This window comes from Arctopsyche grandis, chromosome 3 (assembly GCF_051622035.1).
Source record: "Arctopsyche grandis isolate Sample6627 chromosome 3, ASM5162203v2, whole genome shotgun sequence".
NCBI lineage: Eukaryota > Metazoa > Arthropoda > Insecta > Trichoptera > Hydropsychidae > Arctopsyche > Arctopsyche grandis.
Genome location: NC_135357.1, coordinates 10,117,612 through 10,145,097, shown reverse-complemented (window position 1 = coordinate 10,145,097; position 27,486 = coordinate 10,117,612). Strand labels below are relative to the sequence as shown.

General features: G+C 35.6%; 1 protein-coding gene across 1 annotated transcript in view; it reads right to left on the bottom strand.

Annotated features, from left to right (window-relative positions):
• Nucleotides 1-27,486, bottom strand: part of spri (Src homology 2 domain-containing protein sprint) — a 120,498-nt gene that overhangs the window by 15,058 nt on the left and 77,954 nt on the right. The window contains exons 3-9 of the mRNA XM_077446544.1: nt 20,517-20,964; nt 4,581-4,787; nt 4,308-4,492; nt 3,948-4,207; nt 3,611-3,870; nt 2,495-2,845; nt 528-1,112 (exon numbers count right to left, since the gene is read on the bottom strand). Coding sequence (XP_077302670.1) covers nt 528-1,112; nt 2,495-2,845; nt 3,611-3,870; nt 3,948-4,207; nt 4,308-4,492; nt 4,581-4,787; nt 20,517-20,964 — 2,296 coding nt within the window. The remainder of the gene's footprint in view (nt 1-527; nt 1,113-2,494; nt 2,846-3,610; nt 3,871-3,947; nt 4,208-4,307; nt 4,493-4,580; nt 4,788-20,516; nt 20,965-27,486) is intronic.

The following is a 27,486-nucleotide window of genomic DNA, read 5'->3' as shown; positions in this document are numbered from 1 at the left end:
AGCTAAGAAATACCACTTTGTTCTGTAAATTTAGCAAAAAGGAACTCATGTTTGTTTGGCACATATTATATATATTTTTTTAGTATGTGTATTTGGCTCAAAGCCATGCTCTCTATCTAAATAACAAAACACTGAAAATGTAGCTGTAACGTATGTATTACATGTTATTTGTACTTAACAAAATTTTCCATCTCTTTTGTGTAAATTTAACTATTTTTTTGAATAGTAGTAAAGCATCTGGTACGAGTATAATTTCAGAAGTTTTTTTGATAGCTTCCAAGAAGGGAAAAAATGAATTAAACAATGGATTTGGTTACTAGAATGAGTATTTGAAACTGTCATAACAAAATTAGATAAAATTTACAAATTCTAATGGTAGAACACTTTTCGTATTATCAAGAAAATCAAAAAGTTCTTTGACTTTTACTACAGCTATGAGTCAATAACTACATCAAATGAGTTATCGCTTATTATATTTTATTAATTAAATTAAGTTATACATATAATATAAAAAAATATCAAATTACCTGATAATGCCTAGATTCTTTTCGCTGGGAATGTTTGCTACGTTTTGATCTTCCAGTCGAAGGCGTCATACTATTAGAATTAGAGGTGGGTGATAGTATTTTGTCATGCTCTTTTCCAATCAAAGGAGAGTTGAGAGCGGAATTGTTTGCAAAACTACTTTGGTTTGACACCGGCGAAAACACTGAACTCTTCCCTGACACGGGGGAGCTTCGGCTGAGTGGCGAGAACATATCGCTCTTGTTCATAGCCGGACTGGTGACTTGACTGACTGGAGAAAACACACCACTCTTCGACGACATCGTTGTGTTGGAGAGCGGCGAGTTGATTTGACTCGGTGAAAATATGCCACTAGTGATTGAGTTGGAGCCGGCCGGCGAGGGTGCTTGATTTGTCGGTGAAAAGACCCCACCCTTGGAAGAAAAGTTCGTTATTATAGCTTCGGGGGAAAAGGGGGAGATTTGACTCGACGGAGACATGAGGTCGAGCGACGGGTCTGCGTGGTTTCGTTTGCGCAGGCTTCCGTGGATCGAAGATGGCGTATTCATACATTCACCATCTGGTGAGAGTCGTTTTGAGGAAGAATCCTGAAATTATATTTTATACGATTATTATTTTAATTTGACTTTAAAAACATAATATAACATGAAGCAAGTTATAAAGTGAGTTAGTTGTAACTATCATATTAGTCAGGATGATGATGATATGGAAGTGAGTCAATAATTATTTTCAATGTATAATAAAATCAACAAGCTCATATATTACAAAAAGGAATATTTGATCTACATATACATATATTAATTTTGCCATCATGTAATATTGTCTCACTTGCTTACTTTTTGTTAGTTTTAAATGTGTATATGTGTGTAAGTATGACTAGGAATAATTACATTCATATGACAGGCAATCAATTTGGTTTTCATGATTTTGTCTATGTAGTTACATACAGCCATGGACAAATTTATTAGGTCATTGTAAAAAATGCTTTTGAATGAAAATACTCTGGTGGTGTTTGAAACAGTCACTGCTTTCAACGTATCTTACTAGAAGTTTCTCTATTTTATAATTCTACTTTCTCTTCCTCGGGTTGTTTCCATAAGACGTCCTACGATTCGCGAAGAAAATTTTATATCTAATTCCCTTTTCAATTTTCCAGCTAATTCAGAAGGTCCGTATTTGGGATTTTGAAAGACACAGTCACTAAAATGAGATCATGACTAGTCTTAGACGGTTGATGGATGCTTTTCAAATAAAAATATACCGCTCCATTAGTGGAGACAGCAAAAAAGCATGGGTTTTTTTAAAAAAATTGCAACAGTGAACCATTTTTTGTGCGAGAAGTATCCATCGAATGCTGATCTTTGATCATGACACAGTGCCCTCTTCCTTATTCTTTCCGTTTTTGATCGAGTTTTTATAGAACCAATCTCATAGTATCCTTTTAATGTTGTTTGGATCATACATCGCAATAATTTAAGTTGTTTGAAAATTTTATCTATGTATACCGACCCTTGAAAACGTATTAAAATAATCTGAACCTCTTCACTTGATTTCCGTATTTTTGGCACTTATCAATAAAAGAAGATGCACTTAACTTAAAAAAAAAACAAAAAATAAATAATGGAAACGATAAAAACAACGCTACAAAGTCACTACTCTCGAAACACTGATTTGTGTAAAATGGACAAATTCGTATTTTCATAAATAATAAGTAACCCAAGGAAGAGAAAGTAGGATTAAACAATAGAGGGATTCCTAATAAGATGCGTTGCAGGTAGTGACTGTTTTAAATACCCGAGTATTTTCGATCATAGACATTTTTTACAAGTGGCCTAATATATTTGTCCATAGCTGTATATGTATTTTTTTTAATATAATTTTAATCACTTAGTTCATACATTGGTTACTTATTAACTCACATTAGCGAACAAAATGCGTATATATGTAGTACAATATAGTATATTATCACCTGGCAAGTGTTAGTGGAAGACCCATCAAAACTGTTGCTATGAATTTTGTTAATGCAACTGTCGCTTTTGACGCTGTGATTGCCGCATTGCGACGCCGAGTCCTCATCGGTTAGTTGATGACTCGATTGGTTATTGACACTGAAAGTGACGGTGGTCGTCACTGTGATATTAGCGCTGCCAGACTTGTTGGCCAGCACACCGAGTGGACTCAAGCATTGAATTTCATTAGAGGAATTGGAAAACGGCGGTTTGGCCCATCTCGGAGGAGGCGGTGGTGGTACGTTTTTGCCAGATTGAGATTGCGGCGTTTGAGATTGTACCGGACACACTTGCTGTTGTGTGATATGCGCCTGCAATACACAATAAACTCTTGAAATGAAATAATCAACACAAAATTTTCGATTCAATCGACGGTCCGTCGATGATGAATGGCGTGTGACGTCAGTTTCATTCAACGCTTTTAAAATACGCTAATATGTACTTGGATTAGTTTAAATTCAAATTAAAAACAGCTCACTCAAACATTGGTGGCATTGATTAACGGGTATGATAGCATTAGTGTGAATTTTACAGTGCTTACAAATTTATGATATAAAATTAATACATTTATTAATAAATATAATTAAATCATTACAATGTTATATGTATATATTGGTTTGGTAATCAAAATGTTATGATATGATTTAATGTAATATTACATTGAATGAATAAAGCAATATTTAAATGAATATTATAAGGAAAATTAGTATAGAATTACAAACTACATACATATATAAATCATTATGATGTGTGATTTAATGTAAGTATTATTATATCAAATTTAAATATAATACTTATGGCAGAAGTGTTGGTTCCAGTATCTAATTTTAGATATGCAGACTAGTCAAAGAAGAGATTTTGCTAATTTGACCATTACTTAGCCAAACAATTCTACACACATCATAAGGATAGTATATATAATATGTAATGTTTATCAGCTACTATATTGGTACAATTTATTAAATTTATGTACAATTATAATTTTTTTAAGACTTAAACAAAATTAGTACTATTTTACATTATTAATTTGTGCCAATATAGAAGCTGCAGCGTGATTAGGTGTTAGAACAACTTACAGTGCTCGAAGCAAGGTTAAGTGTATTTGGCGGTGTAGGCCTTGGTGCTCTAATAAAATTGCCAAAATCTGTATGGATTGATCCTGAAACCTTTGTGTTTGATAAGCTCGGTGGTGATGGTGGTCCAATGCCTTTGAAAGTGCTCATAGTGCAGTTGGAAGGTTGCGCCGTTGAACTGCCGTCTAACGGTGTCAGATTAAGTACAATATTAGCCTCGGCCATATCAGGGCTCATCGTAGACTGCGTATTGAGTGGATTGCCTGAAAATTACGACATGAAATATTTACACATTGAGTAAAGATAGTGTTTAATAACTTGTTCATATAAAATTACAGACCACCGTTTATGCTAAAACTGCCAAAGCTCGATCCAGTATCGGACGGAGTTTGCGACAGTGGTGTAGGAGTGCATTGTTGATTTGGTAAATTAGTTTTCGCTTGATTGATGATGTCACCGTTTAAGTTCGGAATCTGTTTTGGGTTCGCCATTGGATAGCGCCAAAACTCTTGTCCGAGTAATGCCAACGATGAGAGCTGCTGCCGGTTCTTAGCTTCGCGTAGAGCACGAGGCAAAGTGAGCTGAACGGGAAGTTCGTCGCTGAGAATATAAGTAAAATATATTGAAAAATAAATTAAAGTATAATGACATATATACACGTACTATAAGTTGATTAATGTAATATGTACGGAGGTCTTACCAACACTGAGAGTAGTGAGCAATCAGATCAGGTATGTTATCGAATTTGTTCTGAGAGGTCTCTAGACCTATACGCCCACCGCCGGCATGGATGAGGTAGTGTTCTATATAAGGACCGGCATGAGGCGGAAGTCTCACACTTAGAGCCATCGTATCGGTTTGACTTGATTGTCTCACTACAAAGTTCTGAAAAGACAACAAGATATATTGAATAAAACAGTTTTGGTTGTTAAAACAGTTAAAGTGATTTTATCAATTCATAAGGAATAAATACCCCTTCTTCTTTTCCTTGGAGTAAATGAAAGGCACCAGCTCGTTGTATACCGGGCAAGAACCATACTGGATGAGTCCGAACGAGACGTTCTAGAAGACCAACTTGACAAGGTATACTCTCCGATGAGCTTCCACTGCCTTCGCAGTCTCCACGTGCACCTTCACCGTCACTGGCATCAGTTTCACAGGATGATAGGCTTTCACGGCTCTGTTGAAGATACAGAATTTACTTTTAATATATTATAGAATAATTTCTTGATACATACATCTTTCGAAAGGGACTTTGTAAGGTTTGGGTGGTAGAATCTGTGACGTTATCGAAATCATTTAGTTTTCTATTACGACAATATCGATATCGATTTCGATTCCGATTCACGTTTCAATTCCGGATCCCGATTCCTTTTTCAGTTCCAGATCGGATTCTTGTTTCAGTTCCGGATCCGGATTTCTTTTTCAGTTCCGGATCCAGATTCCTGTTTCAGTTCTGTATCAGGATTTTTCGATCGAAATAAATTTAATAAAAAAACAAATCAATGTTTACTATTAAATACTAAGCGAAGCCGGGTAAAATCACTAGTATATTATGTATATGCATATATTGCCCAAATTCCGTAATGAGTTTCGTTGTAACAAAAATTTTAAGTTATTGTGATAGAAATCAGGTTCTGTTCTTAAAAACCCGTGATAATCGTAGAACACTGTCAATATTATATACACATATATTCTGGTACGGTTAGAGTTCAAAAATATAGATTCATAGATAAAAATGAATCAAGTATAAAATTAAGATAATGTTTCACGTGATTTAATCCATGTGTAAAAATTTTAATACGTACCATTAATATGTTAAAATCAAATTTAGGAATTGTAGCAGTTGAATTAGAATACGTATGTTTAAATACGGAGACCAACTGTCAATTTAAAGTGCGCATGCGCAGACCTCAACAACTGTCAAAATATTTTGATTCGTAAACGCCAAATTTACGAGCATTGAACAAAAAAGTCATAAAATTATTATTGAATTTAAACAAAATAAGACAGCATTGAAATGGGTGAGCGTTGTTAAAAATAAAATTGAATCCCATAAATAATACATAAAAGAACAAACATTATAAATGAAATCGAAATCATCATTAAATTGGACGAGTTATGTCATTAAAACTTCGAACGCCAAAATGTCACACTTTTGCCAAGCAGCGATTACCCTTTACGACCCATCGTTCAATTTGAGTCATAACGACAGGGATATAAATTGTAATTTTTCGAAATTAAATCGGCGTACGTATGAAAGACCTTAAACGTGATTCATTACACTTAATTGCTTGATGGGGAAAACACGTAGCGTTCCTCAATTTGGATGACAACAAAAATGACTAGAAAAAAATCTAATACAACCGAATTTAAATGTCATCTGTCAAACTTTCAACACTCAGTATAATATATTTTACAACAGATAACAACCGTGATTAAAATAATAATAAAAAACAAGTAATCATTTACATGCACAACGACATTGAGACAGGGGAGGCAATGCGTTAAAATGGCACATGAATAATGCATAATAGCAACACAGAGTTGGCGGGAAATAATTCATTTTCTCGCCATTTTTTAAAAACTAATTTCCACCCAAATAAAAGAGACAAAACGAACATAAAAAAAAAAACACTGAAGGGGAGGGAATTAATGCTTGTCGCGTCTGCGTTCGTTCGTTTGTTTGCGAACGTGTCGAGACGATGCGTTGACAAACTGCGAATGCATCCGCGTGCACAAATATCATAATGCATATGAAATACGGATTAACCATTTTTTGTTCACATTTAAATTGAATGACGGGAGTGAAAAAAGTAGCACGATACAGACATGGAACCATTCACGAGATTTCAAGGTTTAAAGGAAGCGATGATGTAGAATGCTCGGCACGTTTGTGCCTCAACTTCTAAAGCGTATTTTTGTGATCAGATTAAACGATGAAATTCCAATGGCGATGGAAAGCATCGGTGATAGCGTCTGTCCACCGGTCTGGCTGACAAGATTGATGACCGTCGATGGCCCGGAGACCAGCTCGGTGGACAAACCGTGACAGCTGGAGGGCTACAGCCATGCCAGACGATTTTAGATACGATATACAAGAAGCGAACGCTTTCAAATATACGCTAGTATTATATTATTAATACGGAAAATAGAGTTTATCATTGTAAGTTGACGCCAGAAGCGCTGTCTGCGTTGATTTTTGTTATATTTATAATGTGTTGCAATGGCTCGTATCAATGTGGACGATTGGCATTCCTGGGGATAGCCGGAATTCCGGATGAGCACCGGAATCTCTAGGACTATGCTGGTTTCTAATTAAAGGGCACTTGACGGGTTAACAGCGAGATTCCCCGCCGCAGTACTTTACACAGCACATAGAGTAAAATAGTGTCGTCTGAGTGCATATTGAATTATTTAAATTAACTAGTGTAATGTTTTTTAGTGCTGGCCCAGCACTGATGGGTATTTTATTTTTATTTTATTGTTACAATCAATGTACACTCGTCATTACAGATCGCTCCAATGCGACGAGTGTACGATGACGGTCAGAAATACAATAATACATAGAATACAATCAGAATATATAGCATATAACAATTAATCAGTACAGAAATAATAATCATAGAGACATCTATGTATTATTATTTTTAGATTTTGTGCACAATTATTATTACAATTTTTATACGCATAATAAACACAAAATTATAGAGATGTCTATAGATTTCAGATTACTGTGCATAATTTTTACAAATTATACACACAGATTTTGTGACAACAGGAAATGATCTAATATCAATTTTTCAGGAACCGTTTCAACAATGATCAGATAAAATTGGCAAACTCTGATAGAGAAACGATCGATTTGTGTGATTGATTTGTATGGTTGTGTTGTGATCTACGAAATATTAAACTAAATTTAAATATAGGTAGGATGGTTTTTCCAATTTGATGAGGAGTCGTTTCAACAATGAAATCAGATAAATTGGCAAACTCTGATAGGAAACAACCAATTTGGAGTCACAAATATCCAAATATAACCATCAGCACTGTAGAAATACTCGAAATAAAATTATTTTGTAAAATTATTGAGTAAATTCCCTTGAAATTCGGAGAACTTTTGTTTTGTTCTCCAGCTTCTACGTGATATTATGTCATGCCCGTCGTTGCTGGAACAGTTGAGAGTTTATGTCCCTAATAATTACGTGCGTGGTGGACATTATCATTTGATGTTTGTACCTCCTGCTCGCACAATTCTTTATCGAATGGCTTCTATTCCACGAGCTATCCGACTTCTCAATGAAATCATTGCTCCTGAGCCTGATTGTGATATTTAGTGAGCATACATTATCGGAGATTATTTTAACCTATCCGTCTGGTAGCCTGTGCTCACCCCTATTTTCATAATTGAATTTGATGTTTGAGTGGAATTTTGATCTTCTCTCTTCCATTTGTGGCTCACAGGGATGTTTTGTATTTACAGCTGGTTTCTTATTTATTGGCACTGCCTGTAGGTGCAAGACATTCCATACTTTGTATTTTATTTTTTTTAAATATTTTTACTTTATCTGCTATTATTATAATACTTAAGTTTTTTTTTTATGATTATGTATAAATGTCTATCTGTATTTTTGACCATTGTGGTTCATTAGGGATTCCTGTAATGAAACAATGGTTCAAGCTTAAATAAATAAATATATTTTCAATTGAGGTCCACCGAGGGCTTGAATCCGGCAACTTCTCGGTGGTTGGCATTAACGCATTATATGTCATTATGGGTTATATTTAGGGGTAATCGTGGCGGTGAATGGGTTGGGGTAGACTGCATACGACACCGTCGATGATAATAATTTGCGCAATAATATCAGCGACTATAAATCGACGTTCCCCATTTCCCATCCTCCCTTTCGGATCCATTCCGGGCATTTCGTCGATTATGGACGGTACATGCACTCTCAAACTGCGTCAATTAATCATCGAAATTACATACGTATACGTAGCATACGAATATACGAGGTTAGCTGTGATGAAATGTTATATTTACGATTTTCCTCATCGAGTAGGTTTATTCACAATTCTGCGAAGATGAGGAAACTGCGTTTTCAAAACCGTGCATTCGTGTGACTCATTCGAAATCCCAATGGGCGCACAATGGAACCTTAAATGGAGGCTGCTTTTTTCACATTCAAATAATAATAATATTCATAAACGGAGGAAAGATGAGTTACAGTGGTGTGAAAGAGGGTCACAGTTCGAAATTCTTGGTGTGAAAGTGTTCGGAATTCAGTTCGAATAGGGGTTCCTATTTTAGACAATAGTTCCAATTACAAAAGAGCGGGTTGTAAATTATTCAACAATGGCGTGAAATAGTCGGAAAATGGTTCTGAAAACAGGTTAAATTGCAAGTATGGGGTTTCGATTGTAATAAATAAAAAATTAGACATTTTAATAAGTATTAAACGTTAAAATAATTGAATGAAAGATTTGCAATGTGCATACCACGCAAGGTACGAGCATCAACTGAGCTAACATTGGAGCACATTACTATTTCCAATTCGTTCCAATCAGTTCATGAGATTCATTTAAACATTTTTGTATATCAGTGTTGTTAATGACATGAAAACAGTCATTAGCTAAGTCTCTGCTTGTCGTTTTCGTCTTCAACGTTCGCTTTCAATTTTCATTTCAACGGGCGTATTCCTACGTGCGCTGCAATCAACCGTCCACACTTGTTCAATATCGTGGACTGAACATTGAATGTTTCATTAGTGCTAATGCCACTTTTTTGTTTATACTGTCTTTGTTATCTCTTCACAATAATATGACCGAAGACAGTTATGTAATTTTTTCTTGACTTCTTCGGGGGTTATATTATATTTTGTTACCAAAACTTTTAAAGCGTCTATAAAATTTATTATTTCCTCGGACTTGAGTTTGTGACATGACTAAAGGGATGCACAAAAAATGGTTCATTATTGTCAACCATGATTTTTCGCTCTCTTACTTTGTAGCTGTCTACTGTTATTTGACGAGCATCCAGCCGAAGACTAAACTTGACGCACGAAAAGTTGCAAAGTTGCAAGAACACCCGACTGGCTCAGGAGTGCATGCGCTTTCCCGTGCAATCTGATAAAAATTCATTTAAAAAAAGTTTTTTATAAACATACCTCTATAATTTGTATATAAAATTATTATTTTGAATAAAAACAATAATTTTATTTTACTACCGCCATCTATGTTTAAAACTAATAAACAAACGATAGATAAACGTCAACGACTATCTCGTTGGGCAGATATCAAACGCGTCTTACACGATATTTTTGCAACATCGTAATGGTGGAGGATTCATTTACTTATATTGATGACCAAAATGAGCAATATGGCAAAGTATGAAAACGATCGACTAAGAGGCAAACTTTTTCCTGAATTGTAATCGTAAGTGAAACGTAAAAGAGGTATGTAAAAACGTGTCCGTTCAACTCTAAAGCGGATGCGATACGTTCGACAAGCGCATGCGCCTGAAGTTGCACGAAAAATTAACAAGTGGAGAAATAGCTATTAGATTTACTCTTCATACGTTTAAGACTGTTAGTTTTTAAAATAAAATAAAATATAAGTTGATGTGACTGTCTTCTTTGACCTGCGACATTCTGAGAGAAGACACTTCCCACGATATTAAGTATGATTGGTTTATGAAATCTCATATGTGTACTAAATATTTGTCATAATAAAGCTAAAGAGTGTTTGTACGTAATGTGAGTTATTTTCGAGTGGTTCTCCCTTAGGTGCCCAAAACAGCACAGCGTTTTGACAAATGGCAACGAAGGTGTTAAATTAAACCTCGGGTTCTTGAGGTTAAAAATAGTTGCGTCGTTTTCAAATGGAGACTACTAAAGTAGAGTTTTCACTGGTGACACGATTTTGGAACGAGACGTTCCCGGCTATTTCGAATGTTGTATAACTGGGTATGCTTTCAGACGTTACTGAAATCGGACTCTCGGAATTCCCGGAAGAGACTGTTGCCGTCTGACAACTGTTCTGTATTCACACAACGATAATGCAGTTTTGAGAAGTACCGTTTGAGAGCCGCTGAAAGGTGTTGTGTGGGTAATATTATTTCAGGCGCGTAATTGATTTTCAGGGAAGCGTTTCTTGTAACGTAACAATTCTTCAGGTTCGGTAACCTTTTATGGGCGATACATTTTTTGTCGCTTTTCTTCAACATAGCACGCACCACATTCGTTCTCTCTATTTTCTTCTACTTTGTGGTTTTTATTTTGTTTTATTTCTAACCGGTGAGAGGTTAATGGTGCCACATTCCATTTCAACACCGCAATCCGGGTCTTTTTTATTCCTTTAACCATTTTTTTTGTTCCCAGAAGAGAAAAGTAAACTGCTACATAATACGGGGAGAGGAAGAATGCGTTTTAGAAAGCTTTGTCAGATTACTAAATATTTGTTTAATGGAACAAAATCGAAGGAATATCACTTAAATTTTAATCCCAAGCATATAATCTAAAACAGTGGTTCCCAACGTGGGACGCACGCCCCACCGGGGGACAATTAACAAATCATTCATTTCGTTTACTAATCATGATGTTCGTTTACCATTCTGTCTGTTGAGCGAATACTGTTTCACCAACGAATCTATGAAAAAAGATCATCTTGAAAAGCAATTCAAGACGAAATGTAGAACCATATTTTGAATCAATTTAAGAAATTTGAAGAAGGATCAACAGTAATTTCATTGTTCTACAAAATGCTAGCAAAAATCGTAATCTTGAAGCTAGTTATGATATTTCTCTTTTCATATCTAAATTTGGAAAAAATCGTACTATAGGGGAGGATTAACTTAAACCTACACATGTATCAATTCTTCTGGAACAAGTGCCACTGAGCAATAATAATGTTCGAAATGCAATATATAGAATATAGAACCATCAGCATAGATCAAAGGTTAAGCATGTAATGCTTTCAATTTTGTGGTCACGGGTTCTATCCCTGGTGTGTGCTGCTGGCCAGATCTTGGCTATGTAACTCTAGGGTCAATCATTTCCTATCAGAGTTCCAACAAATTGGCATCCCGGTCCTATCTCTCTCGAAAAATACGAGTTATTCAGCATGTTGATTTTCGGTGATTTGTGTTAATGCTGCTAATTTGTCCATATATGTATCTGTGGATGTTAATCGTTGTTTGTATTTGCCTTGTATAATACTTACAATACTTTTGTACAATGTTTGACCATATGTATATATATTAATAGATAGATATAATTAATAATTATGTACCTTATATATAAATAATAATCATTCTTAATATGTATAGCACATTCGTCGCATTGGTGTAATCTGTGACGAGTGTGCATGATTGATTGAGTAAAAATAAAATAAAATAAAAACACTAGATGGCTAAGGATGTAAAAAAAAAAAAATTCTCAATACAAAAGGACGAATCAACTATAAGATAGAGGCGCAAGGAAATTTTTGAGGCTTCGATGTGGGTCTAAAATATAGTCTATATTTTTCAATCAAATCATCACTTTATTATCAAATCAAAATTTAAAAGCAAACTTGTGTACATTATAACTGCATTATGTAGTGATCAATAATTGTAAATATACATATTTTATATACATAGGTACTGAGTAAATTTATGGACGCTTTTTATGAGAAAAGAAAATACGCTCACTTTAATAGTACGAAAAGTGTATAAGTTTACTATTATACAGTAAACGGTAAATATACCGATTTCCTGTATTGGAGCTGTTAAGTTGCATCGATATGTTAACACAATCAAAATGAATATTTGCTATTAGATTCGCCATGTTTAAGCTGTTTATATTACAAATACTGAGCGAAGCCGGGTAAAACAACTAGCGAGGTCTATAAAGTTTTTACAGTAATGTGAAATGGAATATCAACTTCATAGACAGTTAAGATTTGGTGTTAACGAGTAAGGTGGTTGCAAGTCAACACCGAGCTGTTCTCAAATGAATCATATTTTATGGTTACCACATAAGCGATAAATAATATGAAAATTTTTAAAGCTTTAAACGCTAGATGTCGCTGTGACGTTTCGCTAGAACATAATGAAGATATGGCGCTTTCATCTCTTAAACGAAAACACCGAAGCAAGGATGATAACGCACAGGAGACTCCTGCGAGGATAAGGCTTTAAATAAGCCCGAGGCCATTATAAATCATATCCACAGAGGAAAAAAATAACCGCACCAGAGAATAAAAATGGGGAGGGGTGGGTGCTCCGCGTGCCACTCTACCCCCAAACCCTCCTCCCATCTCTCTTCCTCCCGTTTCGCGGATATAATGCACAATTTCGCAAAGTGACTACATAAAAAATAATTTAAACACAAAAGTTTTAAGTGTGAAATGTCCCTCGAGACTAGGGCGTAGGGAGCTTTCTCTTCTTTCTTTTGTCTTTGTTCTTAAAAATAATAAAATAAGTAACAAAAAACCCTCACTAGGGTATTCCAGTGGGGCGCTTCGGTCCGTTGGCGACGAGTGCTATATGCTTTATAATTGATTATATCAAATAAAAATAATTGAAAAGGTTGCCGACACAAGACAATCTATCATACGAAATGCCGTTGTTTTGCAATTGAAGTGACTGACACATTACAAAACGCTCTTCTATGCAGGGCTGTAGAATTGGAGTCGGAGTCATAAAAAATCAACCGACTCCGACTCCTTCATATTATTTTCTTTCGATTCCATTCCCAATTTTATTGAAATAATCTATTAGTAAAGAAAATATATTAATGAGAGCCTATAATATAAATTTTATCAGATATAGTGTGAAAAAGATGAAGTTAATAGGCGTTTAAATAATTAAAATTTGACATATGTCAAACATATGTACATATACATAAGTCTAATCCTGGTCGCCAAAATTTTCGGATTCTTCAACGTGTTTATTACGATTATATTTCACCATCGAAATAACGGAAGAAATTTAAATATCTATTCGCGGCCAAACCTCGCAAAATGGCAAAGTTTTAAAGCGATCGGAAGAATGTAGGAAATAATGTTTGACTGATTAGCCAAGTAATTTTTAGTGTATTTTTTTAATTCCGAATTTTTAGTATATTTTGAATATCGCAATTATTTTAATTTACGTGAGCAAGAAAAGTCGACCTCACTAAAATCATTCAAGTTCAAAAGAGTCGGAGACGGAGTCGAATCATAGACAAAAGTTGGGGTCGGTAAATTTTGATCCGACTCCACAGCCCTGCTTCTACATATCAAAAAATGATGTGGGCTTATAGGAAGTAACGACACACAGAGAGAAATTCTAATTGTCATCAAAAAAGCGTCAAAATTTGAAAGCCAAACTTTGATAATTTGAACTCACTTCTAGTTATGGCGATTTTAACAAAAGCAAGGTCGCAAAATATCACAAAGGCTCACATCTACTGCACGGAAAAGATGCGCAGAGCTAGAATCGTGTGCAAATTGATGCTTTTGCGCACCTTTTCCGAGGAGTGGGGGTAGGCCTTTGTGCAAGCATATAATCACCAGAGAATGCTCGAAACAAATATCAATAACATTCAGATATTGTGATTCATATCATATTTGCAGGTCTAGTTTCAAATTTATCACCATTAAGCTGGAGGTTTCATATAAAAATGGAATTTAAGTATTTTCAGCGTGGATTTTCCTCCACGACACTAAAATATATTAAGCATTTCAATAGACAACGACTGTCAGACGTGTATACGTGCACATGCACTAGCCGCGTTAAATTTGTATATTTGGCGTGGAGAGCTTTTCGCGTTATTAAAATGGCATACGTTGGCTTTATGAAAATGCCTCGGAAAAATTCGATTGTTAAACGCGTCACGTACGCGGAGTGCGACACGTAAAATGCATACGGTGGCACTCGCTCGCTGCACCATAAATATGCAAGCGAACGCATGCGTACATCTGTATATCTAAAATAAAAAAAATAATCTCAAAATCTAGCACTGTACGATCTGATGGTTTCGTGGTATTTTTTATATATTTTCCACGCAACGCGTAGTAAACTGGGATCGTAATAAAAGTTCACTGGCGCACTTTGCAGGTACGTGAGCGCAACGCTCGTTAGATGCAACTGCAACGTGACGTCAAAAACTTTTGAAATCGTTCTGTAGTTTCTCTATGCTAGTTGCAATTGCGGCTATTTTTTTTTTAAACATAGCTATAAGTTTCAAAGCAATTATAATAAGTTATTTTATGTACATACATTGAGTACTATTAACCAGCAACATACATATGTAGCTCAGTGGTTAGCGTATAATGCTTTCAACTGATCGATCATGGGTTCATTCCCTGTCCCAGTGTTGCTGGCCAAATCTTAAATATGTGTATGTGACATCGGGTCGTACGTTTCCTATCAGAGTTTGTCAATTTATTTGATTTCATTGAAACGATTATTTCCTGTCTCTCGCGAATTCGAGTTTATAGTATCTAGAATTTGCTGATGTTATAAATATGCTACCTTTTCTGTAAAATTATCGAAATATCATCAAATTTGTCAATAGATGTCTCTATGTACTGTATATAAACATAATTGTTTATCGATGTTTGAAATTGGCTACGAAAGCGTATTGGGGTTTATCTGTTAGGCCTTCTAGATATATACATATGTGCATATGTATAAAAATAAAATAAAATACAAGGTCATAATAGATTTTCCCTAAAAATTAAAATAAAACATCATGATCGTTGCGTTTGAGCTTTTGAAAGTTCGAATTATTAAGTTTCCTAAATATGAATGGAAAAGTTTTAAGTTTTTGTCTGAATGAGTACTCATTGTGTTGTGAAAGTTCGGCTTGGACTTGGCCTTGCCGTATATATACATACATATGTAGATATGTATACACTTTTATTATGATTAATTGATGCGTCTATAAATCATACCATCTGATCAATGGTATGATTTATAGACGTGGAATTCTCAATTTGTTAATCTTCCTAAAGTACTATGTATATTCACACTTACTTTATAACCTTATCAATCGCCATTTTGAATAAGGATCACTCGGATTAGGGCGCAGACACACAAAATGGTACGCGGTACGTGTTTTTAAAGATAGTTTTACACATGTAAAAAAAACCCTAGCACGCCTGATTTATGCTATGGAATCTAGGCCAAAAGTCACTCTCTGGAGTGTTTTTGGTGATATGTTATTCTTGTTCTGTGAAAGGTTTGAAGTGATCGATAACGGTGTTTCCCATATTTGAAGGAATATAGGAGAAACTTGTTGAAATAATAAGATCGCACGAATTAACAATGAAACAAGACACATCAATTCACAACTGGAGTCCACGAGCGCATCCCGTGCCGCACGTTTGATTGTGTTCTTACTATCCATGTGACGGTTAACGTAGTACGTGGTTAGATTTTGTACAAAATTTTGTACATATTGTACAAATCGCGCCTTTTAGGGAGAGGTAAATCCATACACTAGTACTATTGGAATCAACCCCGTGATAAATAATATTCATTATACAAATCTTGTAAATTACATTACGCCCATAACAACTGGAGTCTACCTACGCAAGCCGTGCCGTGCCGTACGGTTCAACAATTACAACATTTCTTCTTTTCTCACCACTTTATATTTTCTTGTATGCTTAAGTTCTAGTTGAACCTCTTTGGCGACTGTTGAGCCAGTAGATCCAAATTATTAACTAATCCGATAGTTGCTTTGATGGATTTCATAATGAGAGTGTATTTCTGTACTTCCAAGGGTCCCTCGATCAATTTTAAAACGTGTTAAATGAAGTGGATCTTAGACACGTGCTTAAGCTGATGCCGTTCCATCGTCCAGATTGACGTGGACGTTAGCGTGTTAAGGGCGTTATTGGTGATAGATAGGACTACACGTAGCTAAGAAGAAAGGAGATTAATCTCCCTTGGCACATATTGATTACGAAGCCGCTAATAATAATCCACTGAGCCGACTACCGACAGATAAGTCACGCCCTGAGTGTGTGTGTGTGTAATCATAATTAATAATATAACGGCGAAAAGTTAAATGCGGATTCTTTCTTGGCACAGCTTAAATTTCAGGCGAATATACTTACTATGTCCGGGGGATTTGGGGAATTTGATGTGGATAGTGATGGGGTGGGCATTGTGGGTGGGTTTGACGGGTTCGTTAGTCACCGCTTATTTGTGTTTGGATCATTACTGTTTTGACGAGGGGTGAGCTGTACACTCGACGTGGGAAGGAAACAGGTTCATACGGAAATAGGGTCTTTATAAACGTTCAAATCGCCTTCATGTAAATGACGGTGAGATTGGAAACATTGTCGCAATTAGTGAGACGCTATGCAAGATGCGAAACTGAGATGTATAATATTTCGTCACTTGTAAATCGAGTGGTTACCTATTGGGATTTGAAGAGTACGTACGAGTACAAGTAATCCGATTGTATTGGTTGCTATGGTAAATAATGGATACAATATAAGCCTAGTATGTTTAATATAGTAGAAGTATGTTGTCATGTTTTTAAAAGGGTCTGTTGAGGACAGTTCAGTACCAGGACAGTACAATACCAGGCTATATCCAAGATGAAAACATACCTAGTGTAGGATGCCACTAGTTTGATTTGGATTAATGGTTTCTAAACTGATCTCTAGGAGTAGGATAAGTTTAGAATCGATGGAAATTTTATTTACATTTCGGGTAAATCGACTTATTGCTACGATATTACCCACCCCTATTCGCCAAAATGTAATACGGCTTGTAAGATTGACGTAAAATGCATAATTTGTTATATGGAGTCGCTTCCACTGTGCAATATTGTAGCGTGGACGTGTAGATGGGTTTCTGAGATTCGTGGTAAAGGTACATAATTTGTTGCTCTTGATCTGTCAGCCTGCCAGTTCCGAATGAAGCACGGACAAAACCAAATTAAATGGCCAGTGTTTTAATCAATTTTTGGTAAGAACATATATATGTGTAGATATATCAGTTTTCGGTAAATATTTTATTAACAAAATGGTCAGTATTATATTATTAAATGTCAGTATAAGTAACGGATGGACAGTATATAAATAGTAAATAGTCAGTATAAAATAATTAAGGGCCAGTATAAACAATAAACGTATTAAACCCATTTTATAATAGACTCATAGCCCCATATATAATTATTTCAAAAATGCTTTAAACAGGTGCACCCGACAACTTGTTCAATCTGACAAAGCCATATTGCTATCTACATTTTGAATGCTTTATTTTTAAAATGTTTGAAATTTTATTTTCTATTTTGATTGTTGTCAATAATATTGTTTCCCGGTTTCCCGCCAGTCGGACAAAATATGTGTTTTGAAGATAACTGAAGTATGTCAATATTTACTAATTCTTCAACTTTTTTAACACATTTCGCCTCATATGTGCCTAACATATACTGGCCATTCATCAAAATAAAACTTATAATTTTATACTAATACTGACTATTTAGTATAAATAATACAATTTAATATAAATACTGGACTTTATGTATTATTTATACTGACTATTTGTGTATTAAACGATGGATACTGACGTTTAAAATAAATACTGGCCACTTAAAATAAATACTGACCTTTCATAATTAAATACTGACGAAAATATACTAAAACACTTAGCAATAAAATACAAGCCATATTAATATCGGGCTCTCAACACAGATATTTCATTGGTCGATGGGTCGCGAGACCTTATTGGCTGTTGTATACAGCTTGTTCATACGTCGATGCCTTTTTGGCGCGAATGCGAGATCAGATGATAAGGTATAGTAAACCAGTAGTCGATTAGTACCAATCACCTAATCTCTACGTTACAATATTTATTTAATTGTAATTCCACAACCCTGATTTTTAAATATGAATAATTTAAAATCATAAGATATTTTAGGTCGGTAAACAAGTGCGAAACAATTAAATTAGTAAGGGGTGTCAATTTAATAAATTCATCACAGCAAAAGTGCCGAAGAGACAATAATATAGCAAGTAAAAGAATATCGTAGTAGTCAGCATTTATCGAGACGATGTCTGATCTCCCCTCGCAGATGCCGGTTACTAGAACTGAGCACAATCCAGAAGTGATGAGTCACTGTTGGGTTCACCCTCTCCTCTGAAATTTGTTATGGTGTCGGCCAAAACTAGCCCACCATCCCTCCCCCCCCATACCCACATCTTGTAGGTTGCACACATCGATTTTGTTGCGTTGCACATGGCCAGGATTAGTGTCGTTGCCAAAAATTAATTTAATTCGTTACTTTTACATCCGCGTCTGGTCGATTGTGTATGTGTGGGTGGGTTTATTGATATCGGATACTGGAGAGAGGGTGTATGCGAGCCCGATACAGAGGGGTGATAACGATCTTTAGATGGTCACATCTCAAGGGGTGATATGCAAAAGCATTCTCACCCTCCCCCCCCATCCTTTCCATGTCTATCTCAATGTTCCTTTGATCGTACAGGACTAATCGAGACTCGGAGTCATATCAAACGTTGCTCACAATGTATCGCGTTGGATCAATACCCAAAAGAAAAGAAAATACTCGAACTCGGGGGCCTCTTTTAAGCCTTGAAAAACATTAGCTTAATGTACTTGTAAACGTTTTGGGTGTATTAGCATATTGCTGAAGTTGACATCGACCGGACGTGCGTCGTTCATCTTCTGCTCGTCTCTGGAAGATCGTGTTTGAACTTTGATATTATGAAGAGGTCTTAAAGTGGCACATTCAATGTGTGTGTAATTCAGATGAATCGAAGGAAGTTGTTTGCCTTTTTTTTAGGTTAAAATTTACCATCGTAAAAATCCCAGATGTTTTTTTTAAGTTGAAGTGTTTTTATTCAAAGAATCATTTAATGATTTTAGAAACTGTAACATGTACAAATATATACTCGATTGGTCATCCTATCAACAAATCAGTTAGTTCTATAATATAAGTCAAAGCCAATAGTATCGATATTCAGCACTGTATTCGTTGATTATTATAATTAAATTTAGCCCTTCCAGTCAACAACTGAATTGACTAGTGGTTAGCATATAATGCTTTCGAACAAAATGGTCACAGGTTCGAGTCCCACTGGTTCCTAATAGCCAGACCTTAGATATGTGACTCCAAGTCAATCGTTTCCTATCAGAATTTGCCAATTTATCTGGTTTTTATCGGAACGGTTTCTATAAATTGGCATTACTGTCCTATCTCGCAAAAAATAGAGTTATTTAGCATCTTAATTTGTCGCTGATTTTTATAAATGCTGCAATGTTTGAAAATATACATAGTATTTAATATGGTTATCAAACTACCAGTGATATTATGGCCTGGAAACTGGTCATTACGAGAATGTTTGTCTTAGCCTTAGCTTATCTAAGTTCAATTTTAAATATATACATATATGTAGAATATTGATAATTTATGTAATTATAATATTAAAAACATGTGATTTCATTTGCAGTCTGAGAAGGCATGGATTTTATATGTGACACAATAATATTATGAACCGTTCCAGCATCCCTCCGCCGATTTTACACCCCCTTTCGAAGTGAACAATACGCATAAAAGTAGGCAGAGAGAAAAAGAGAGAGTACATAGGTATATATCGAAAAAGACTTTGTTAGAAAAATGTGAACTTGATGTATGAACCTCACCCAACCCTCCCATTGTCTCCGCAAACAAATCATAGCTCACCACCCCTAGTTTTTTTCAAGAGAAAAAACACACACTACTTATCCATTTTTTTATACTTTTGATATAGAATTCAATTAAATTTGGAACTAACGGAATTATTCGACTGCATTATTATTGGCCGTGTTTACACCCACACCCCATATACAAAGTATGTATAATGAGGAAGCGAGAGTGCAAACACACGATAATGAGGAAACAGAAAGAAGTATAATACAAACTTGACTGAGGCTGTCCCGATATCCGGCGGTCGGGAAGTGGAAGTCCTCCCTCTGCTCGGGGGCCGGAAGTGGTACCTCCCCTTCAAATTTCCCTCCGGAACTCCTCTGATTGCTCTCGTCGCTCCTTCGGCTGTCGTCCTGAAGATTCTCAAAGAAATCCTTAGACTTGATGAGTCGTTCATTTTCGGGATTCTTCTTAGCATCGATCTCATCCCTACGCGCTTGTTTTATCTCAAACTTTTCCCTCAGCTGTTCGGTCCTAGATTTTTCGGTAGTTACAGCGTCCTTCTGGAATACGTTCGACTTTCTAAACGACAGGGAAGTTCTTTCTTCCCTTATGAGACTCTGCTCATCGTCTTCAGTACTATGATCATCTTGACCCCTGTCCGAGTCTGGAGCAGTCCTCCAGCCGACTCCTTGGATGTGCGGCTCCAAGAAAGTCGAGCTCCTGAAAAAATAAAACAAACTGAACTTAACAAATGAAGGAAAGTAACGACGGGTATTAAAGCAGTTAGTGGTAGCTGCAGTATAAATCCAGACAAGCTACCGTATAATGAGACGCACACAGTTTGATAAAGTGGTACTCGCTTTCGTAGGATAGACAGGGGTAGACACTGGAGGATGTCGATGCAATTACAGGAATTCACCAGAGATAGCCGGCAAAATTAATTACTGCATATCGCGTTTACTAGGAGCAATGCAATGCCTCTAAGGTATTCTAAGCTCGACGCTCAAAGCACCGTTCAGTAAGTTAAAAAACTGTGAGCTGTGTATATGTATGTGTGTATTTGATTTTTTTTTTTTTGGAATATTGTCAACCCCTGAACGTCACGGGAGGTAAGCGGGCTGAGTATTTACCACCCCTGGTTAGCGGCATCAACGGCACTAAGAGGCTGTTTAGCAAATTACCTACCCAAAAGTAGACTACAGATCGTCTGGCTGGAGGAGTGCATTGTCCCGTCGTGCGTAAGTAATGCGAAGGGTGGAAAGGGGGAGTGGGGAAAGGAAAGAAGAAGGAGTCTGGGGGTGAGAAAGTTTTACCGGATCAAAGTTGTGCCGGTCATGCTCAAAAGCCTAACTGCATTTGTGCAATGCGCCAGCTCAATTTCAGAATTTCCTGAAAATTCTAAGCACCCCCAAGTAGAACGCCATGGAAATTTCATTTTGTACCGGATGAAAATAAGCTTTCCCTCACCATTTTAAATTCTGCTTTCTGAGATAAATGAGCCTTAATACAAGTAGAATGAGGATTTAACTAGGTATATGCACTTCAAAATTTTATAAGTAGGATCTTTTGTGGAAAATTGGATAAATTGCGGATACGACTTAAGCTTAACCTTTCCTATTGTACATGTATGTATGTATGTATGTACATACATATGTGCATTTGAATTTTGAAAATAATAATCACTGGTTCATTTTAATGTTTCCAGTTGTCTTTTTAAGGTGGCGTATGTGCGAAGAAAACTTATACCAGATTGACACAATACGAGTGCACTCGGACCAAGTCCGCCAATTTGGTCATTTGCACGTTATTTGTACCTTACGCGAACATTGCCACGTCACTCGTATGTTAATTGTAACGTGGCAACATCCGCGTAAGGGCGAAAATACACTGAGTGGCACGTGGCACAAGTTTTAGATACTTTTGTACGTGTAAATAAAACGTAAGCACGCATATCCATTCTGAGGCACACAGTCTCAAAATCACACCCTGGAGTGTTTTCGATGATATTTTATCGTTGTATCGATAAGGGTGATTTCCATATTTGTACAAATGTAGGAGAAAATTGTCAATGACAATTTACAATGAGTTGAGAATGCCTTTCCTTGGCTGGAAGCTACAAAGACGTGCCGTGCCGTTCCCTTAAGTGTGTTTTCGCTTTGAGATACGAGTAACGTGGCAATGTCCGCATTAGGTACGAGTAACGTGGCAACGTCCGCGTAAGGTACGAGTAACGTCCGAGTGACCAAACTGCCGGACTCGGTCCAAGTGTACTCGTATCCTGTCAAACTGGTATCAATGTTAACTTTGTGTTATATAAAGCTCAACTTGACTGCACATATACTACTTATTATCAGTCGTGACAATACTTAGTTTGAATGAAAAATACGGCAGTTTGAAATATACATAGGTACCCACATAAATGTGACGTCATCATAATTTCATACATTTGGTTTTTGTGATGCGTTTACAAAAATTACAAATCGTGAAATTGCAAAGGAAACAAGGTGCTTTGCATATTTATTCGTATAAAGTACCTTGGGATACGTACTCCGAGAGCGACGTAATCGCGTTAACGCTCGGCCAAGTTACCGTGAAACGTTGTTAAGCGAACTTCGCGGGTGTTTCGGTTAACGTACCCGAATGCGCCGAAGCGCAGCTACTTGAAACAAAATGGTATTTCGCATAGGTACCTAGTATGCATAGTATCTGCAAAATCTATGCGCATATTACACATGTGTAGTATTAGTTCACAGCCCCCCCGGGGCAGAAAGGTTCGTAAATATAGAACGATAATAATAATTGGAGAAACGATTCGAATGTACAAATACATAAAAGTACTTTGATTGTGAACTGCGGTACGAATTAAAATTCAATCGGGCACTAACGGAAACTCTTTGCGGAGTACTTTGTGCTTGGATAACTCTCACTGGAGAACGCTTAGGTATGCAACATGAGACATACATGTGTACATATTCGAACAACTTTGTGTTATGAAAATTTTGATATAAATTTTCATTTATGTTTTTGGTTTGTTGAAGAATTTCAAGCCATGAAGTAATTCGGATAGAATATTGTTTTTAGTACTTTTATTTTATTGGTTTTATATTTGGAAGGGAGGAAAGTTACGAAGAGAGAACGCGAATAGTCTGAAAATTCTGATAAGAAATGAGTGATGCGTGAAGTCAAACACTATCAAATTCAGACCTTAAGAGGGCTGGACCCCAGCGCCTTGTCCATACAAACTTATTAGACTTCTCCCTTCCTCAATTACGGCACTAGAAAAATTATTTTTTATTAGGTTGTGGCTATTTGCAGGTACTATATCTGCGGCAGGCGCAAAGCCTTCTGCACATGCGCGTGAACTGTCACTGTCAGCGTGTTTACTGTTAAAATTTTGTTTTAAACCTCTTAAAATTTAGTTCGAACTCGTAAAGTGACGTAGAGTAAAAAATATAATCCAAATTAGTTAATATTATTAATTCTTAGAAAATTATTATCATATACAACGTATACCTGCAAATAGCCACAACTTTTTTAATATGCTATGGATATCCACCATATGTAGGCATGGTTCTATTTTTTTTTGATTAATTAATTTTTTGATTTTAATAAGCATAATACAAATACTATATGTATATATATATATAAGAATTAGAGAGACATCTATGTATAGATAAATAAATTTTTGAAATCATATTCAAGTAGTGGTGACATGGTGGGTAGGATGGTTTTTGTCAATTTGATGGAGGAACCTTTTCAACAGTGAAATAAAATAAATTGGCAAACTCTGATAGAAAAAGATCGACTTGGAGTCACAAATATTCAGGTCTGAACAGCAACATTTAAGATTATACTGAAAATAAATTCTTTTCAATCGAGGTCAGCTCACGGGATCGTACCCAGCGCCCTCTCGGTACTTAATATCAACGCAAAAACCGAGCCACGCTGCTGACTAAATGGATAAATAAATAAATAATTATGTAGAAAGGAAAATAAATGAAATGAGACCTTAATTAAACTATGTATGTATATATCAGTGGCGTGCGGTCCATGGATGCGGTGGATGCGGCGCATCCCCTATAACTTTAAAAAGCCAAGAGTATTTTTAATAAATATTTGAATTTCGCTTCGATGTATTCTTAGTGATGTACGTGATTATGATGTAGTTTATGAGTATATATATATATATATATTTCACATATCACGTGTTTTTTGTTACATGATGCATTATATAGGATCTTTTGATAATTTTTATTAAGGATTCGCATAGGCGGGCGGGCGGCCGGCCGGCCACAGGCGAGTGACGCTGGCGAGTAGACGCTGAGTGAAGTGCGCCCGCGTCATGGATTCGGAGTCGATACCGATCCCATTTGCGCATGCGCACTATGAGGCTGTCTTATTCGCGCGGACGCGTTGACACTTGTTTAACCTCTACGGTGGATTCGGTTTCTCTGTTTGCTTATCTATTGAGTTTCACTTGGAAGCCGCTGTTGATCGATATTTCCGCACGCTACGCCCCAAGTTATTTATCAAAAAGCTAGCCGATTCATTTCTTTAGACGAAGTTAATCATTTATACTGTAAGTTGGTTATTTTTTACTTTTGAATTAAGTTTTCATTTTAATTAGTTTCGTCTAACTTTATTTTTAGTTTACTGTTCCACTACTTGCGAGTTTTCATTATTGCCTTTAATATGGATATCGAAAATAACAATGAGAGTGGACTTGTCGTCGAGATCAATAATAATTGCAATTGTTTAATTGAAAATGTGCTGAAAAGAAGATTTGCTTCTCTCCCATTTAATGAAAAGGAGATTATTGTTAAGAGCCCCAAACCCACACCAATATTAAATATTCAGTCTAAAACAAAAACATTTAAAAGGTATTTTAACACAGAAACATACGAAAAAATTTCATGGATTTGTGGATGTGCTCACTTAACGAAATTATTCTGTTGGCCATGTATTTTATTTTCTCAAGAAGTGAATGTCTGGAGTAAATTTGGATTTTCTGACCTAAACAATTTAAGTAAATCGCGCAAGAGACATGAATGTTCTCAAGCTCACATATGTTCTGCTGCTCAATTTAAAAAATTTGGAAAGGGACCTCGTATAGAAAATTTTTTAAGTGCTCAATTTAAAGCAAATATTGAAATGCACAACAAAGAAGTTACTGCAAATAGATACATTTTGTCGAAATTAATAAGCGCGATCTGTTTTTTAGCAAAACAAGAACAACCTTTACGAGGACATTTTGAACACCAGGAATCGTAAAATAGAGGGAATTATATTGAATTGCTGTATCTGTTGAGTGAATCAGACATAAAATTGAAAACTCATTTAGATAACTCTACGGTGTTTACTGGATTATCGAACCATATACAAAATGACTTGGTATCCGCAATATCAAAAGTCTTGCTAGATGAGATTAAAACTGAAATACGTGCACCAAAATTTGTTTCCATAATTGTGGACGAATCTACAGATATCAGTCGCAAAGCTCAGCTATCTACTATTTTTAGATATGTAGATGAAAACAATGAAATTCAGGAGAGATTAGTTGGATTTGTCGATGTTAGTCCCAATAGAACAGCTAATTCTCTTTTTCAGCACATACGTGAGACCTTGGAAGAATTTGGTTGTTTGGACAAATTAATTGCACAAACGTATGATGGAGCGGCTGTAATGTCCGGGGAGCATAATGGAGTGCAACGAAAAATTCGAGATATTTGTCCTAATTCTTTATTTGTCCATTGTTACGCTCAGAGATTGAATTTAGTTTTGTCGCAATCTGTTAACCATATATCCGGATGCAAACGTTTTTTCAGCCGTATGTTGTCATTTTCAACTTTTTTTTGTAAGTCTTCAAGAAGAATTTCCCTTCTCGATTGTCAAATAAAAAAACGATTTCCCACTGCTGCCCCTACACGATGGAACTACAATAGCAAAATTTTAAATATGGTATTATAATATCAAACAGAATTAATGGAAATATTTAATCAAATAATTAATGATGAAGACGAATGGGATACTGATGCTGTCATAAATGCTGAAGTCCTTCATCGTTATTTAAAAGAGTTTGAATTCAATTTCAATTTGCATTTATTTTCTGCAATATTTAATTCGGCAGATTTTTTATTTGAAATTTTACAAAAAAAAACCTTTGACATATCGTATTGCGTAAGTGAAATTAAAAAATTTGTAAAATATTTAGATAACAAAAAAGACGATTTTGATTCATTGTGGAACAAAGTAATAACTAAAAATTTTAATAGAAACAGAAAATATGCTGAATGTGAAGAAGATGTGAAAACAACGTATAAACTTCACTATTCTGAAATTTTAGAAACTCTTTCAGTAAATACAACCAATCGATTTCGAGATATCGAAAATTTAAAATTTCTTTTAATTTTTTTTAACGTCAAAAAATTTAAAGAATATGAAAATAATTTTCCAGATATCCTATTTAAATCACTCCACCTAACTTATGGAAAATAATTTGATTTGATGAAATTAAAAAGCGAATTAATTTACATGTACTCAACGCAAGATTTTCATTTGAAATCTATAAATGACGTAAAGGAATTAATTGTGAAAGATGATCTAATAGAAGTTTTGGAACAAGTATTTAGTTTAATACAATTAATTTGTACGATACCTTCCACGAGCGCATCGGCTGAACGATCATTTTCGACTATGAAAAGAATTAAAACGTTCACCAGAAGTAGTCAAAGTGAAGAAAGACTCTCTGGTCTTACTAAAATTGCAATCGAAAAGAAAATAATGTCAAATTTAAAAAACAATAAAAAATTCTATGATGCGGTTATCGATGAATTTTGTAAAAAGGAACGAAGAATAAAATAAAATTTAAAAAAATAAATTGGTCGGTTTTTTTTTTCAAACAAGAGACAGCATCCCTTGTTTGAAAAGTCACCGCACGCCACTGGTATATATGTATCGTTCAAATACATCTATGTATGCACATAATATCGAGTCAAATTGCCTATATTGCAAATTTAATGACATTTCTGAACCACAGTCGTATTATAAGTATATTGTATAAGGAATTAGGTCGGATTTGAATGGGTTAATTTTAAGTGTGCATAAATTACGTTAATTTGAAATTTAGATTGCGAACGACAAGGACTTTGCGGAATTTTAATCTTATAATAATTCTTAGACTGTCAGTTTGAGGCACCCGTTTGTTTACAAACGTGACAACGTGCACCCACACAAAGTTTAATA